Source organism: Oncorhynchus masou, chromosome 28 (genome assembly GCF_036934945.1).
Source record: "Oncorhynchus masou masou isolate Uvic2021 chromosome 28, UVic_Omas_1.1, whole genome shotgun sequence".
NCBI lineage: Eukaryota > Metazoa > Chordata > Actinopteri > Salmoniformes > Salmonidae > Oncorhynchus > Oncorhynchus masou.
Window position 1 is genome coordinate 47,057,677 of NC_088239.1, and position 16,431 is coordinate 47,074,107.

A 16,431-nucleotide genomic window follows, 5' to 3' on the forward strand; every position below is an offset into this window, starting at 1 on the left:
TATGATTAAAACATTCTAAAGATTGATTATATACATCGTTTGACATGTTTCTACGAACTGTAATATAACTTTTTTGACTTTGTCTGGAGTTGTGGAGTTGTGTATGCAACTTGTTCACCTCTGATGCTCACAGGCAATGTGTATTGTATTGGAAGATATTTCTGAATGTTCTTCACCCAGCATACACCCCTCCAACCAGACATGCTTTATCTACTCATTTGCTGGATGCAGAGTTCAGAGCTCAAGTGAAGGTCAAGCAAACCAGAGAAACCAGACTGTATTGCAATCATCTCTGATGGGTGGTTGAATTTTTGTGTGCAAGGAATAATTAACTACATCTCCACCCCTCAACCAGTATTCTACAAGAGCACAGACACAAGGGACAACAGACACACAAGTCTCTACATTGCAGATGAGCTGAAGACAGTCAATGACCTTGGACCACAGAAGATAATTGCACTGGTAACAGACAATGCTGCGAACATGAAGGCTGCTTGGAGGAGTCCTACCCTCACATCACACCCATTGGCTGTGCTGCTTATGCATTGAATCTGCTCCTCGAGGACATCATGGCACTGAATACAATGGATACACTCTACAAGAGAGCCAAGTAAAAGGTTAGGTATGTGAAGTGTCATCAAGTTATAGCAGCAATCTATCTCACCAAGCAAAGTGAGAAGAATAAGAGCACCACATTGAAGCTGCCCAGCAACACCCGTTGGGGTGGTGTTGTCATCATGTTTGAGTCTCCTGGAGGGGTAGGAGTCTCTCCAAGAAATGGCCATATCACAGTCTGCCGATATGGACAGCCCCATCAAGAGGATCCTCCTGGATGACGAGTGGTAAGCAGCCCGAAACCTATAGTAGTTGCCATTGCACGGATTGAGGGAGATCATGCAATCCTGTCTGATGTTCAGACTGCTTACAGAAGAGAAAAAATCCCTACTGCCCTACCCACTTCACTATTTCTCCAGGCAGAGGTAACTGCAGTTCTGAAATACACACAAAGCATGAAGACTTCTGCCTGAAGCCCATACACGCCGCAGCGTACATGTTGGACACCAAGTATGCTAGCAAGAGCATCCTGTCTGGTGCAGATATCAACAAGGCCTATTGTGTCATCACTACCGTGTCTCGCCACGTTGGCCTGGATGAGGGCAAGGTTCTTGGCAGTCTGGCGAAGTGCACTTCCAAGCAAGGGCTTTAGGATGGAGATGCAACATGGTAGTCGTGCAAACATATCTCATCATCCACCTGGTAGAAAAGACTTTGTGGATCTGGGGCTCTTTCCCCTGTTGCCTCATACATCCTCCAAATCCCACCAACATCAGCCGCCTCAGAGCGCAACTGGTCCTTGTTTGGGAACACACACACACACCAAAGCACACAACAGGGTGACCAATACAAGGGTTGAAAAATTGGTGGCTATCTGGTCAAATTTGAGGCTTTTTGAGCCTGACAATAAGCCATCCTCAGTAAGGTTGGAAAGTGAAGATGAGGCCTCAGAATCTGATGTTAAAGAGCTGAACATTGAGGTCGTCCAGGGAGAAGACATGGAAGCCTGAGAGGAAGACAGACTAGAAACTAAAGTTTTGGTTATCATTTAACAGATGTATGTTGAAAAGTTTTTTGGGGAGATGCGATGGATCATTGGGAATCATTCGGGATCATTCAAAATTTCCCTTTTTGTTGTTCAGTGAAATCATCCCATATGAAAAGTCAATTAATTTAATTAAAGTTAAATTCGTAAAAATTGTATATTTCTATTGGAAGGACTTAATCATTTGCAATTATGTCTACTTATGATAAGGTAAAAAGTTTGTTTCTGTCACCATATGATAAGCTAAATATATCCAATGCAAAGAACATTACATTTAAATGGTATTAATTTGCAAATCAATCCCACAACAACAGCAAAGGACGTTGTGAAGACGCTGTGGGAAACAGGTACAAAATTATCTATATCCATATTAAAAACGAGTCCTATATTGACATAACCTGAAAGGCTATGACATTTCACATTCTTAAAATGAAGTGGTGATCATAACTGACATAAAACAGGGAATTTTTACTTGGATTAAATGTCAGAAATTGTGAAAAACTGAGTTTAAATCTATTTGGCTAAGGTGTAAGTAAACTTCCTACTTTACCAGTATGTATATAAATGTATGTGTATACACACACACACCAAAAATAGAAACACAACATGTATGCCAAGAAGCTGATTAAACAGCATGATCATTACACAGGTGCACCTTGTGCTGGGGACAATAAAAGGCAATAGAAGGCCAATAAATTTCCTTACTGATTTCCTTATATGAACTGTAAATCAGCAAAAAAAAAAATTGATATATATATATATAACTTATTTATTAAATGTTTTTAATTAGAAGCACAAAACCATTTAGGCAACAGGGATCTTGATCCAGGATGGGCTTGAACGTCTCTGCTGTAACCAAGAAGATAGATCAATTATTTTTTTTATAGCACCCCTTGTGTGCACTTCTGGTAATACAGTATACCCCGGTATGGTACAGAAACGGTATGAACATCTGGATACCGCCCAACCTTAGTGTGTGTGTGTATACCTGTGGTGACGTGGGGCTGCAGGTGAGAGAGCGGTCCCAGTCGGTGTGTTTAGACTCAGTAGTTCTCTGCTTGCTGTGGTAGATCTCTCTGAGAGACCGCTTCTGGTCCTCTGGAGAGGTCTGGGAGACACAGAGAGACGCACAACAAACTAATACAACGGAGGTAGGTGGTATCATTTGTTTTCATTTACTTGGGATTAAGTTCTGAAAATGTGTGGAATTTCCCTAATGCAGAAGAGACTAACTTTTTCAGCACAATGAAAACAAACACTGTATTTAAGGTGGAACAAGTTTGGGTTGTCCTTTTGACCTTCACCTACCAGACTGATAGAGGCATCCTGCAGCAGCAGGTAGGCTCCACTGTCGAAGCTGTCAGGTAGAGGGCGGTAGAGCTCACTCTCATCCAGGCGCCAGTATGTCAGACCTGAAGGACAAGAAGCAGACACGTATCACTACATTTTAACAACCTCTATAATAGACTTCTTTATAACTACGTTACTACAAGCACTTAGCATTATTGCTTTGACCGCATTTCAGAACTGCTGCTCAAGCAAAGGCAACAGTGTTATTCAACAAGGTGACAAGACCGCGCAGGATGTAGGCCAATGTTTAGAGCGGATACAAAAAGAGGCCTGTGTGTGTGTGTGGTTACCTGAGGCCTCAGACATGAGGCTGTCACTTCTCCTCAGAGGGAAGGAGTTGGTGAAGGTAGCAGCCGACCCATGCTGAAAACAGAGAAGAGAAATGAACATAGGAGAAGGAGAGAGAATGAGACCCAAAGCTAACTCCAGTGTTTTACCGTTTCCTTTTCAAAATGCTTCCCCACAAGGAATCCTGTTTCAACTGACTGTGATGCATATAAAGCAGGGCAGACACAGTGACTCCAGTAATCCAAATAGTTTTACATCATTTTATCCAGCTACTAGAAATTCAAAAGGAACCGGGTGCGTCAGCTGGAGTTAGGTGTACCTTGTCCTGGAGGTCAGTGTTCTCCAGGGGGCTGTCTCTAGGGCTCTGCCTGGGGCTGGGCTGCTGATCATGGGAGGAAGAGGTCTGAGGACCACTCTGGCCCGGGAATGGGGCCTGGAGGGTTGGGGGGGAAGCCAGGGGAGGTTGGGCCTGCCCCGCTGTGCTCTTCTTGGGTTTGCTGCGTCTCTGTCTTTGAGCCCAGGAGGTCAGCGATTGGCTGGAGGTTCTCTGCTGCTCAGGTGGACTAGAATTGTCTCTAGGAGCCACCTCATTGGCCGAGGCACTCCTCTTCTGACCCTCCTGGCCAATCAGAATGGTCTCTGTGTAGTCCTGGAGGTGAAGGGACCAACCAGCCACCTCTTTCCCCCGGCCTCTCTCCTCTACTCCTCCCGGAGTCTTTGTCCCCTCAAGCCCTGACCCCCAGGCTGACAGGGTCCCATACCCACTGCTCAGCACAGTCCCTGCCCCCTCAGCCCACCTCTCTCTTGGGGTGACCGGCCCTGGCCGAGGGGATGGGGGTAGAGGGAAGGTGGAGCTCAGAAGGGGTTGTGGGACAGAGAGGGAGGTGGGGGGAGCAGAGAGAGGTGGGTTCCCATTGGGAAGGTCCGTGGAGGGTGAGGGGTGGATGGTGGCAACAGCAGGGGAAGAGGAGTAGTCTGGGTGTGTCTGTGTGACAGTAAACAGCGTAGATTGGTAATCGTGATGTGTCTGTGTGTTGGTGGTAGCAGTATATGGGTAATTGTTGTGGGTCTGTGTGCTGGTCTGGCGGTTCTGGAGCTGAACCAAGGCTTTGATCTCATCCTGAATCAGCTGGAAGAAGAAAATAATCACAGTGTAAACAGGCATCAGAACATGCATCTTTATGGATTCTAGAACAGGCCATGTATAGTTCAGAGCCTTTACTTGGCAATAGTCAAATCAAAATTTTTTGGTCACATACACATATTTAGCGAATGTTATTGCGGGTGTAGCGAAATGCTTGTGTTCCAAGCTCCAACAGTCCAGTCGTATCTAACAATTCACAACAATACGCACCGATATAAAAGTAAACAAATAGAATTAAGAAATACTAAAATATTAGATTGAGCAATGTCTGAGTGGCATTGACTAAAATACAGTAGAATAGAATACAGTATATACATATAAAATGTGTAAAGCAGTAGGTAAACATTGAAGCGACTAGTGTTCCACTATTAAAGTGGCCAGCGATTCCAAGTCTATGTATACAGGGCAGCAGCCTCCAAGGTGCAGGGTTGCGTAACCGGGTGGAAGCCGGCTCGTGATGGCTATTTAACAGTCTGATGGCCATGAGTTAGAAGCTGTTTTTCAGTCTCTCGGTCCCAGCTTTGATGCATCTGTATTGACCTCGCCTTCTGGATGATAGCGGGGTGAACAGGCAGTGTCTCGGGTGGTTGATGTCCTTGATGATCTTTTTGGCCTTCCTGTGTCATCGGGTGCTGTAGGTGTCCTGGAGGGCAGGTAGTTTGCTTCAGGTGATGCGTTGGGCAGCCTCTGATGCACCACTCTCTGAAGAGTCTTGCGGTTGTGGGAGGTGCAGTTGCCGTATACAGCCCAACAGGAAGCTCTGAAATGTGCATCTGTAAAAGTTGAGGGTTTTAGGGACCAAGCCATATTTCTTCAGCCTCGTGAGGTTGAAGAGGCGCTGTCGCGCCTTCTTCACCACACTGTCTGTGGCCCGTCAGGAAGTCCAGGACCCAGTTACACAGGGCGGGGTTCAGACTTAGGGCCACGAGCTTACTGATAAGCTTGGAGGGTACTATGGTGTTGAATGCTGAACTATAGTCAATGAACAGCATTTTTACACTGGTATTCCTCTTGACCACGTGGGATAGGGCAGTGTGAAGTGCGATGGCGATTGCATCGTCTGTGGATCTATTGAGGTGGTAAGCAAATTGAAGTCGGTCTAGTGTGTCAGGTTAAATGATCCTTAACTAGCCTCTCAAAGCACTTCATGATGACAGAAGTGAGTGCTACAGGGTGATAGTAATTTAGTTCAGTCACCTTTGCTTTCTTCGGTACAGGACCAATGGTAGACATCTTGAAGCAAGTGGGGACAGCAGATTGGGATAGCGAGAGATTGAGTATGTCTGTAAACACTCCAGCCAGCTGGTCTGCGTATGCTCGAAGGATGCGCCTAGGGACGCCGTCTGGGCCAGCAGCCTTGCGAGGGTTAACACACCTAACTGTCTTACTCACGTCGGCCACGGAGAAGGAAAGCCCACAGTCCTTGGTAGAGGGCCGCTTCGGTGGCACTGTGTTATCCTCAAAGCAGGTGAAGAAGGTATTTAGCTTGTCCGGAAGCAAGACGTCAGTGTCCGCAATATGGCTGGTTTTCTGTTTGTAGTTTGTGATTGTCTGTAGACACTGCCACATACGTTGTGTCTGAGCCGTTGAATTGCGATTCCTTTGTCTCTGTACTGACGTTTTGCCTGTTTGCCTTACGGAGGGAATAACTACATTGTTTGTATTCGGCCATATAACCAGTCACCTTGCCATGGTTAAATGTGGTGGTTCGCACTTTCAGTTTTGCGTGAATGCTGCCATCTATCCACGGTTTCTGGTTTGGGTAGGTTTTAATAGTCACAGTGGGTAAAACATATCCTATCCGCTTCCTGATGAACTCAGTCACCGTATCCGTATATTCGATGATGTTACTCTAAGAGGCTACCTGAAACATCCCAGTCCGCGCGATCAAAATAATCTTGAAGCATGGATTCCGATTTGTCAGACCATCGTTGAATAGACCTTAGCAAGGGTACTTCCTGTTTGTGTTTCTGCTTATAGGAAGGGAGGGGCAAAATTGAGTAGTGATCAGATTTGTCAAAACGAGAGCGGGGGAGGGCCTTGTAGGCATTTCGAAAAGTTGAGTAGCAGCGGTCCAATGATTTTCCAGAACGAGTACTACATTCAATGTGTTGGTAGAACTAGGGTTGAATTTTCCTCAATTTTTTTGTTGTTAAAATCACCAGATACAATAAATGCAGTCTCAAGATATGTGGTTTCCAGTTGCATAAAGTCCAGTGTAATTCTTTGAGGGTCGTCCTGGTATCGGCTTGAGGGGGAATATACTCGGCTGTGACTATAACCGAAAAATTATTTTTGGAGGTAATACAGTCGGCGTTTGATTGAGAGGTATTCTAGGACAGCTGAACAAAAGGACTTGAGTTTGTGTGTTATCACAATCACACGATGAGCAGTTAATCATGAAACATACACCCCGCCTTTCTTCTTCCCGGAGAGTTCTTTATTCCCGTCTGCGCGATGTACTGAGAACCCAGCTGGCTGTATGGACGGGGACAGTATATTCCGAGACAGCCAGAGTATGTTACAATGCCTGATGTCTCTCTGGAAGGAGATCCTTGCCCTGAGCTCATCTACTTTATTGTCCAGAGACTAAACATTAGCAAGTAATATACTCTGAAGCGGTGGATGGTGGGCACACCTCCTGAGTCGGACAAGAAGTCCACTCCGAATACCTCTTCTCTGCCGGCGGTGTTTCGGAGCAGCCTCAGGAATAAGTTCAATTGCCCTGGGAGGTACGAACAAAGGACCCAATTCCGGAAAGTCGTATTCCTGGTCATAATGTTAGCAATTTACCACCGCTCTGATATACAAAAGTTATTTCCGGGCTGTATGTAATACCAACAACAAAAATCTGTGCTAATAATGTAAGAAATAACACACACAAAAAAAAAAAAATACTGCAAAGTTTCTTAGGAGCTAGAAGTGGAGCTGCCATACCTGTCGGTGCAATCTTCCGTGAAAATCACAGTACAAACCTGTATTTGGCACTGGTACTGTTCTTGCTGAGCCAGGATCTGCTCTTGGTACTGTTTCTCTACTAGCTGGAACAGATGCAGCCATCGACCCTGTTGAACAAAGACACGTACACATCTTCAACATTAGGTCTGTACAGTACCATCCAGAAAGCATTGGAAAAGATTTCCTCTTAAAGTTAAGGGCATGTTTCCAGTGTGAATATGAATATGGCAAATAGTAAAATGTTCTGATTGGAGGGAAGAAGTGTGACAGCTGTGAGTTAGGCTCGCAGAAGGGGTCTGTGTGTGTGTGCATCCGGAAGCAGCTGTGCTCCAGTTATGATGTGAGAAAAGTGAATTAGTGGTACTATGCCATGCACCCAGGGAGGTGAGGGGGAGGGGGTATGGCACCTAATATTACAGTCCATAAGAAACTCACTGATTCCCTTTTAGCGACTCAGTTATTTGCACATTTTCAAACATAGGTTAAATGTTAATCTTTTTTTGGCACAATAACAGACTTGGGTATGGGTTGCATCTCAAAAGTAATCGAGCCTGTGTTTTCAGATCAGGAAAGCTGTATGAGAGGAGAGGGCAGGAGGTCATTAAGACAATTGGGATAGATCCCATGTAGAGCTTGGACGCCGGCATTTTGCTGACATCGTTCATTACGACAAGTTGCCTATACAAGTGAAATGTGGAGTTAGACATGAAATAAGTTTGTTAATATTGGTGATTGTTGTATGCCATCAATTGTTCCATGAACAATCAAACTAGACGTAGTAGTTTATAGGATAATAAAACTAAACAAAGTGGTGCACATTAATGTTATAAACTTATCATTGGATTTATTGTTATCAGATCAGTTCAGGCAATTTATCACAATATGGATTTTTGTCCATACCGCCCAGCTCTAGATCCTTGTATTTAAAGCTGGGGAATACAGTACTCTTTCCAGTGTGTTTTCTTCTGTGTGAGATGAGATTGCACTGCTGCCAGCATCACAGTTGTCTATTCCCCACAAATCATGTCCTGTCTGAAGAGATCAGCTGCAGTTGTGTGATGTGTGCAGTCTAGGGACCAAGTGTGTGTGTGTGCTGTCAGCTAAGATCCACAGGGACAGCAGAAGCGACAGAGGAGTGATAAGACTGTCGGCTGCCCAACGTGCTGCAGGAGAATAATGACCACACCAGCTAACCCCAGTATCACCCTTTCCAGGGAGAAGTTTAGAGAACACACACAATCACACTTCTCTGACATACTAACTGCCACAGACATTTCTCTATCGGTGGCTGTCGTTACTACTTGGCAGTCGTTCCACACTAAATGTATGGTATCCTATATATCGGTTTGTCTGTTGTCCGTCCTACCCTTGCAGTTACACAAGAGCCCAGACTCTTTCCTACCTCACAGTCCTTCCACATCTCCGGGTCAGTCTCCCCACTACTCTGGATCTCTTGAACCAGAGCTCTGAGGGTCTCCAGGGAGGAGGGGTTGATGAAGGGGAGACTCTTGCCAGGCCCAAAGGCCTCCTCCGTACTCAGACACAGGCTCCTGGGGAACACAGTACACAGGAGTCAGGAAAAGGGACTAGGTTGGATTACTCAATGTAGCACACTTATTTCAAAACCTCCTACTACACTGCCACCTCCAGTCAGAATACACAGTCTCCACACACCTGATCTTGTGGGGGAGGCTGCATGCTGGTGTGACGTCTTCAGCTCTCCCATCTACGGTTCCCCCTTCAGTCTTGGAGTTGGCATTGGGTTCCTCTGTCCCGGACAGCCCCAACCCAAGTCCAAGTCCCAGCCCCAGGCCAGAGGCTGCTGAGGTTCCCTCTGAAGACTCGCTTTCCTTGCCCCCTTCCCCGGCATGGCAGTGGCTCAGGGCCCCCAGGCTGGACACATCCTCAGAGATACTGTCATCTGTGGACATGCTTATGGGCCCACAACCTGGGGGAGAGTCTGATACCTACAAGGGAGATAAAGGGAGTAAAGGGAGACAGCTCTCCCTTAACCTACATGCTGGGTGGGGTGGGGTGGGGGTGGGGGCGTTAATACTTGCAGGAGATCGAAGGGAAAGGTCTGAAGTTACGTATGACAAACTCACTTTTCATTGTGAACAGTCCCTTTAAACTCCAGAGTACAGACATGGACCAAGACTGTGATGTGAGATGAAATACAAGCAGGTGGCTAGGCCCTTTGGTGATGGTGACCGTAATCAAACTTTCACTTTAACTGGGGCAGTTTCATTTAAATAGCATCTTGCATACACTTGCTGGATAAGATTATAGCAGAAGCCTTGCAGATATACCTGACAGGGGCATAAACCAGCAGTAAACATATGAGATCATCAAGCAGACGTATCTAACTACATTGCAAGCTAAATATAACTACCTGGATATCGTAGCTAGTCTCCTTCTGCTTGTTACAGTATTCATCTTGCTATTGATTGACTGGCCAGTTGTCCGCTGGCTGTATTCTGCTGGCTAGCTAGCTAACGTTGGTTAACCATGCTAACTGACAGGTTTGCAAGAATCAACGTTTACGGTTAGCTAGCTAAGAGTAATGTTGCATCTTGAAAATGATTGAAACTAGCGCCTTCGTTAGGCTCAATAAGCACACAGTCGATTCATAGTTAATATGTAAAGTAGATTAATAAGATGTTTTAATAAAGCTCGCTTTAACTTACCAGTTAACTTGTAAAGTAACTTCACCCATATTTTACCTTCAACAATACTAGCCAGCTAGCTAGTCTAATGCAGCTAACGCTAGCTAGCTAGCAGTGCTGCAGCATAACGTTCAACGGCAAAACATTACGCAATATCTAATTGGTCGAATGAAATCGAAAACGAGTTATCTGATTGGCTGTCTCTCTCATTCAGCCATTATGATTTGCTGTGATGTACAGTGCAGTGTACATGATTGGTAGAACTTGTAGGAAATTATGAATTCGCTGCAGGGGTAGAGCAATTCAATTTAACACGCGGGAGACAAAATTGTTGTTACAACCTAACAAATATGCGATTGCTAAATTGTTATCTGCAATTAGGTTTGGGGTAGGTTACTTTCTAAATGTAATCCGTTACAGTTACTAGTTAGTTACCTGTCCAAATGATAATCAGTAACGTGATTTTGAGATTATCCAAACTCGTGAAATCGGTATGTTACTAGATCCAACAGTGCAATAGAATATCACATAAACACAATACAAATACACAAATAATCGACAAATGAGAGAACGAGTCCAATTAACAATCCAATAAAGATAGGAGGGAGCAAATGTCCGAATATAAATACGTGGTGTGTACAGACAGTATATAATTTGGAAAGAAAATGATATGTACAGTATTAGCTATTTCGAGAATACGGTATATACATACACAGCAGGAAGGGTGTGAGAGAGATATCCACATAAAGAGACGCACGTGCAATTATTTAACATTTTCTTGTCGTGAGGAAAATCCACAACATGGAGTCACAATCATAACGATTGGGAACTATTTCACGCTGGGAAGATTTTTACATGACATGTACCCCGCACATTCAGACTAATGCCCCATATGTAAGTCATTGAACGTCACTGCATAGGCTATTTTATGTACTGCTGTTTCCCCTCCCCTTGATTTAGCTAGCTAGCATAATTAGCTGTCAGGTGGTCTAGATAGCTTGCTCTCAGAGGTGTGCAGTTTTAACTTGCTTGTATAGCTAAATAAACGAATATAAAAGTGAGGTTTTAGCCAAAGTATAAACAACTTTCACATCTCCACTAGTTACTTTGACATTGTTCCAAGATGTTACAGGGCAGGTGAACTGGCAAGTAGCCAGCTAGTGATGGCTGTTCAACAGTCTGAATGCCTGGAGATAGAAACGGTTTCTGTCTCTGTCCCAGCTCTGCACCTGTACTGTCTCTGTCTGCTAGATGGTAGCAGAGTGAACAGACAGTGGCTTGGGGCCTTGCCAAATTTCTTCAGCCACCTGAGGTTGAAGTGGTGCTGTTGTGCCTTCTTCACCACAGTGTCGGTGTGGTGGGACCATTTCAGGTCATCAGTGATGTGCACGCCAAGGAACTTTAAGCTTTTGACATTCTCCACTGTGCCCGTTGATGGGGGTGTGCTCCCTCTTCTGTCCCCTGTTGTCCACGATCAACTCCTTTGTGTTTTTTAGGTTGAGTGAGAGGTTATTTTCCTGGCACCAGTCCGCCAGCATTATAACCTCCTCCCAGTAAGCTATCTTATCGTTGTTGGTAAACAGGCTGTCATCAGTATATTTGAAAATCAAGATGGTGTCGTGCGTAGCCACACATTCATGGGTGAACAGGGAGTACAGGAGAGGGCTGATCATACAGTCCTGGGTCACCCCCTTGTTGAGGGTCTGTGTGATGGATGTGTTGTTTCCTACATTCACCACCTGGGTTTGACCTTCAGGAAATCTAGGACCCAGTTACACAGGGAGCAAGCATTCTCACATAGGTATTCCTCTTGTCCAGGTGTGATAGGGCGGTGTGCAGTGCAACAGCGATTGCATCGTCCGTGGATCTGTTGGTAAGGTATGCAAATTGTAGTGTGTCTTTGGTGTTGGGCAAGGTGGAGGTAATATGGTCCTTGACTACCCTCTAAAAGCACTTTATGATGACAGAGGTGAGTGCTACGGGGCGATAGTCATTTAGTTCCGATACCTTAGCTTGCTTGGGTACAGGAAAAATGGTGGACATTTTGAAGCAAGTAGGGACAACAGACTGGGATAGGGAGAGGTTGAATATGTCCGTAAACACCCCAGACAGCTGGTCTGCACATGCCAAAAGGCTCAATACAGCTGTTTTTATATAATTTCTGGGTAACAATTAAGTACATAACTGTAATAGATTTTCATTAAAATGGACAAAAATAACTTTTTAGCAAAAAAATATTTCTCAAGCAAGAATTATGTTGAGACTGTCTGGGAGTGGTCTGAGTGGGGAGGGAAAAACAGAAAATAAGTTATTGGTTTAAGTTTGTAACTCTCTTTGTTATTTGTTGATTAACCAATTTACTGCACGGTGATGTCACCATGGAAAACCGAAACTCCCGCCCATGCAAACCGGCTGATTACAAGGTCCTGCGTAGATTGTATTTCCCTGTATTATCAGGAAATAACACTGATCAATTTTCACACTTTTACAGTGTTAGTTTCATCAGCTGTTGTACCATATGATATATAACAAAATGAAAAAACATTTTTTAAAGAGGCATTAGAAGACAAAAAGGATCCATCAAATGCATTTGGTGTGTCATCATAGTGGTCTCTGACTTGTGGTCATATAATTGCTTAAATGGAACAAACTTAAACTTGGCCTTTTTTCAAGGATAAATTGAATGTCATTGAGAAAACGGAAAGGTGTCAATGTATTTTTTCCTGACAAACATCCTTTCTGAATTTAAAAGTAATCCAATAAGTAATCATCTAGTTTTTCAAAAGTATCTAATGTGATTACAATATTTTTGCTGGTAAAGTAACTGATTATGTAACCGATGTGAAATGGCTAGCTAGTTAGCGGTGGTGCGCGCTAATAGCGTTTCAATCGGTGACGTTACTTGCTCTGAGACCTTGAAGTAGTGGTTCCCCGTGCTCGGCAAGGGCCACTGCTTTTGTGGAGCGATGGGTAACGATGCTTCGTGGGTGTCAGTTGTTTATGTGTGCAGAGGGTCCCTGGTTTGAGCCCGGGTAAGGGCGAGGGTGACGGACTAAAGTTAAACTGTTACAATTAGTTAGTAAAAAATAAAATATCAGATTACATGTAATCAGTTACTCCCCAACCCAGTCTGTGATTGTAACATTGATAGCTATTGAATGTGTCTTACCTAGTTAAATCCCGTATTTATGGTAAATACTCAAATGTCTCTCGGACCCATTATCCTAGACTACATCATGTATTTGTTCGTCAACAGTTCAAATAGTGCTTGTTTTAGTCTTGCTGTAGGTGTTACGCAATGTTCAAGGAATGAATCACTGTAGATAAGACTAAATAAGTGGGTCTGCTGTACTACTATTGCCCAGATATCTCTATCATATTCCCTATTTTCAACCAAGACTAGCTTTAACCTTAACCTAATCTATTCAACTGGGGACATAGAACCTTAACTCTCAGGAGAAAAATATTGATTATGAGACCACTTGGATGATTTTAACACATTTTCACATTCATTTCAAAACAATATCATTTGTATTGAAAATTCATTTTATTACACTGAGTAATAAATACATACAAAGATGCAAGTGTAACAGAGGTCAGTGTGCTGCTAACAGCTTAGCTTCCTCCACTGTCCGATTGCCCCGTACTGGGTTAGAACCAGTGATCATCTGCTTCTCAACGCACGTGACTGCCCTCCTTGTAAACGTGCAAACCGATTATTGAGCCATTACAAAAAGGTACACCTTGGATGGCTCCCATCGGCGACAATTCCAGCTAGCTGTGGAGTGAGTTTACGGTATGTTCTTAACTCCTACGTAAGTAAGAGCATTTATCATTAATATTAAAAAAAGAACCTCAACATGAATGAACCATCGTATTTGGCACTTTTCTGTCCTTCACTTGCTCACCCATGTGTTAAAAGGGTCTGGAATTCAGACCAAAGTCTATCAAAAAAAAAAAGAGTTCATCTCCTAGTCTAACCCTGTACAAGCCATGCAATGTCTACAATTAAACAAAGGCCATGGTTGACCTGTACATTTGCATGCAAAAATCACTATTTGTTATAAATATGAAGACAGGAAACTGTGGCCCCAAAATGGGGCATAACAAAAAACAAATCCTTCTAATTCTGAATTCTATTCTGGTGTCCCCTCTCTCTCCCTTTCTCTAATTGTAACCTTTCAGAAATACTTTCTTGACCTTTTTAACCATCCCTCGTTTTTAATTTGTATTCCTATTTTTAGAGGATGTGCCATGCAGCAGTCTTTTACATGGTGAGTGCGAGTGTTGGGTGTTGGTTCTTCTGCAGGAGAGGGTAATATTTCTGAAGCTAGGACCTGGCATTTCTCTCAGTCTCTGCCAAGCACTCCCGCACCAGTCCCCTGGCATGGATGATACCTTTGGCGAAGAGGACACACCAAAATTAAGTCATTCACTGACTGATAACTCTCTAACCAAGTTAGGAAGCGGACTATTGTATAGTCTAGAATAATCTGTTTGTTTCAACACACAATATAAGTATTGTATTAGTAGAGGTTTCCACATTACCTCGTTTTAGTCTCTCCATGGCGCTCTTGCTGCCGGCGTAGGTGGGACGGATCTCCTTCCCCAGCTCCTCGATGATGGCCAGCAGCTCTGAATACTTACTCTGGGGCACCTGGTTGCCACTGGATCCCTGCACACGGGGACAGGAGAGAGACAGATTACCAAAGGGAGATACATATGATGTAACAATTAATTTCTAATAACATGGCAATTTTATTTCCTGCATTGTAGAAGTAGCAGACGCAATGTGGGTGTCTTTCGGTCTGTGAATTCCTGTACCTGTGAGAAGCCCAAGGAGGGCGGTGAGTAAACGTCATTCACCAGCGGCCTGTAGGACTGCAAAGTGGCCAAGTTGGCTGCAGACGGAGACTGGATGTTTCCTAGGATGTTTCCAACTGTTGGGAGACAAACATCTAGGGTCAAATATGATATTACAGATAAGCAGATAGTATAAAACAGGAGGAAAATAAGTTAATACAAATTCTACATATTGCATGTTCACATCGCCAACAATGCCCACAGTTGTCGTGGGCATGTTCTTCCCAATGCAATAAGCGTGGTCAAACACTAGATGTCCTCGAAGGGTCATAAAATAATACCCTAGCAGATCAATCAACAGCTCCGCGAGAGAATATCATGGAGGAAGCGGAAAAGGGCTGACTTAAGAAGCCAAAGTGATACATTTTTGTCACAATGTAACGATACCCTCCAGGACAGAATAGGACACAGAACAGGTATTATTTTTCGAAACAAGGAATTTCACACCTCTGCTCTTGTTTAGCCGATGCATATGATGGGGCTTTTTTTTACATTAGTAATAATGGCGGATATGAATTAGCCTAGCGCTCAGGATCTGACCCTATATATATAACTGGACAAAAACTACAGTCTTTCTGCAGGTATTCTCCGAAACCCCGGTTTTAACACTCGATTTAGCGGTTGGATGGTTGGATTTTAACCGATATTTTTCCCTTACCCTGGTTCCCGGAAGTTCCTGGAATGTGCTGGTGGACATTGGGTTTGTAAGACATTCCGAGAGACATAGTAAATTAAAGAAATAAATTTGACCCGAAATTCGGTGAAGCGTCTGTCTCACTTTTTGTTTACAGCAACGGCACCCGGCAAATATGGCCGTCACTTTATATTGACACCCACAATGCACATATTCTATCACCACAATAATCAATTTGGGATAATCTGCCCTAACATGTTTCTTAATGGATTTCTGTACATTTTAAAATATTCCTAAATTTTATATTTATAATTACTTTATGTAATAATTCACGTTGATCTCCCCCCCCCTTCTTTCCTTTTTATTGAAATGCACTGTAAATCCTCCTGCTCCACAGAACACATGAGCAACTTTGTTGCCATATCTCTGGACCACGTGGAACTTACATTTTAGTCGAATTTCAAGCGTAATGGATGGACCATGCAACTATTTCATGAACTTCTTGAATATTTATTAATTCGTCTCAATTCCATTACTCCGAAAAACCAAATAGTCAAAGGTTTAAAACATAATTTGCCTACAAAAGCTCCTACATGTGATACTAGTGTGTGTAAAGTCTAGACTATATAGACGCAGTCAGTGACTCGTGCAACAGTATTGCTTTTGCTCGGCAACACCAATTGGTAGTAGACCACCACAGCAGAACGGAAGAGGATATGAAACAGAAAACAAACTACATTTAAGTTAACCAATCTTTGTCTGGGGAATGCATCCATTGTTCACTCTCCCCTCAGCAGACATCTCCACTACAAGGCATGTGCGCACTGGAAGCCCCTCTTCTGAACTTTCTCCCGTCCTCTTGACCACGCTGTTATTTGGCCAGTGCTGACACGATGTAACGCCTCTCCAATTCGAGATGACGCGGTCA

The 16,431-nt window shown here is 43.8% G+C and overlaps 2 protein-coding genes across 4 annotated transcripts in view; both read right to left on the bottom strand.

Moving 5' to 3' along the window:
• Positions 1 to 10,130, bottom strand: part of LOC135517706 (M-phase phosphoprotein 9-like) — a 28,610-nt gene extending 18,480 nt beyond the window's left edge. For 2 of the 3 annotated variants that reach the window (XM_064942243.1, XM_064942241.1), the window contains exons 1-8: positions 10,028 to 10,130; positions 9,015 to 9,307; positions 8,743 to 8,890; positions 7,358 to 7,447; positions 3,558 to 4,367; positions 3,241 to 3,313; positions 2,909 to 3,012; positions 2,589 to 2,708 (exon numbers count right to left, since the gene is read on the bottom strand). In XM_064942243.1, coding sequence (XP_064798315.1) covers positions 2,589 to 2,708; positions 2,909 to 3,012; positions 3,241 to 3,313; positions 3,558 to 4,367; positions 7,358 to 7,447; positions 8,743 to 8,890; positions 9,015 to 9,271 — 1,602 coding nt within the window. In that variant the 5' untranslated portion in view covers positions 9,272 to 9,307; positions 10,028 to 10,130. Of the gene's footprint in view, positions 1 to 2,588; positions 2,709 to 2,908; positions 3,013 to 3,240; positions 3,314 to 3,557; positions 4,368 to 7,357; positions 7,448 to 8,742; positions 8,891 to 9,014; positions 9,361 to 10,027 lie in introns of all 3 variants that reach the window. The other variant, XM_064942242.1, reaches the window with a different exon arrangement.
• Positions 10,131 to 13,534: 3,404 nt separating this feature from the next.
• On the bottom strand, positions 13,535 to 15,677 carry LOC135517707 (cyclin-dependent kinase 2-associated protein 1-like). The gene is made up of 4 exons (XM_064942244.1): positions 15,528 to 15,677; positions 14,831 to 14,946; positions 14,555 to 14,681; positions 13,535 to 14,404 (listed from the first exon to the last, which is right to left on the bottom strand). Exons 1-4 carry the CDS (start codon positions 15,592 to 15,594, stop codon positions 14,337 to 14,339), a joined length of 378 nt encoding a protein of 125 aa, XP_064798316.1. The 5' UTR covers positions 15,595 to 15,677; the 3' UTR covers positions 13,535 to 14,336.
• Between the last annotated feature and the right edge of the window lie 754 nt (positions 15,678 to 16,431).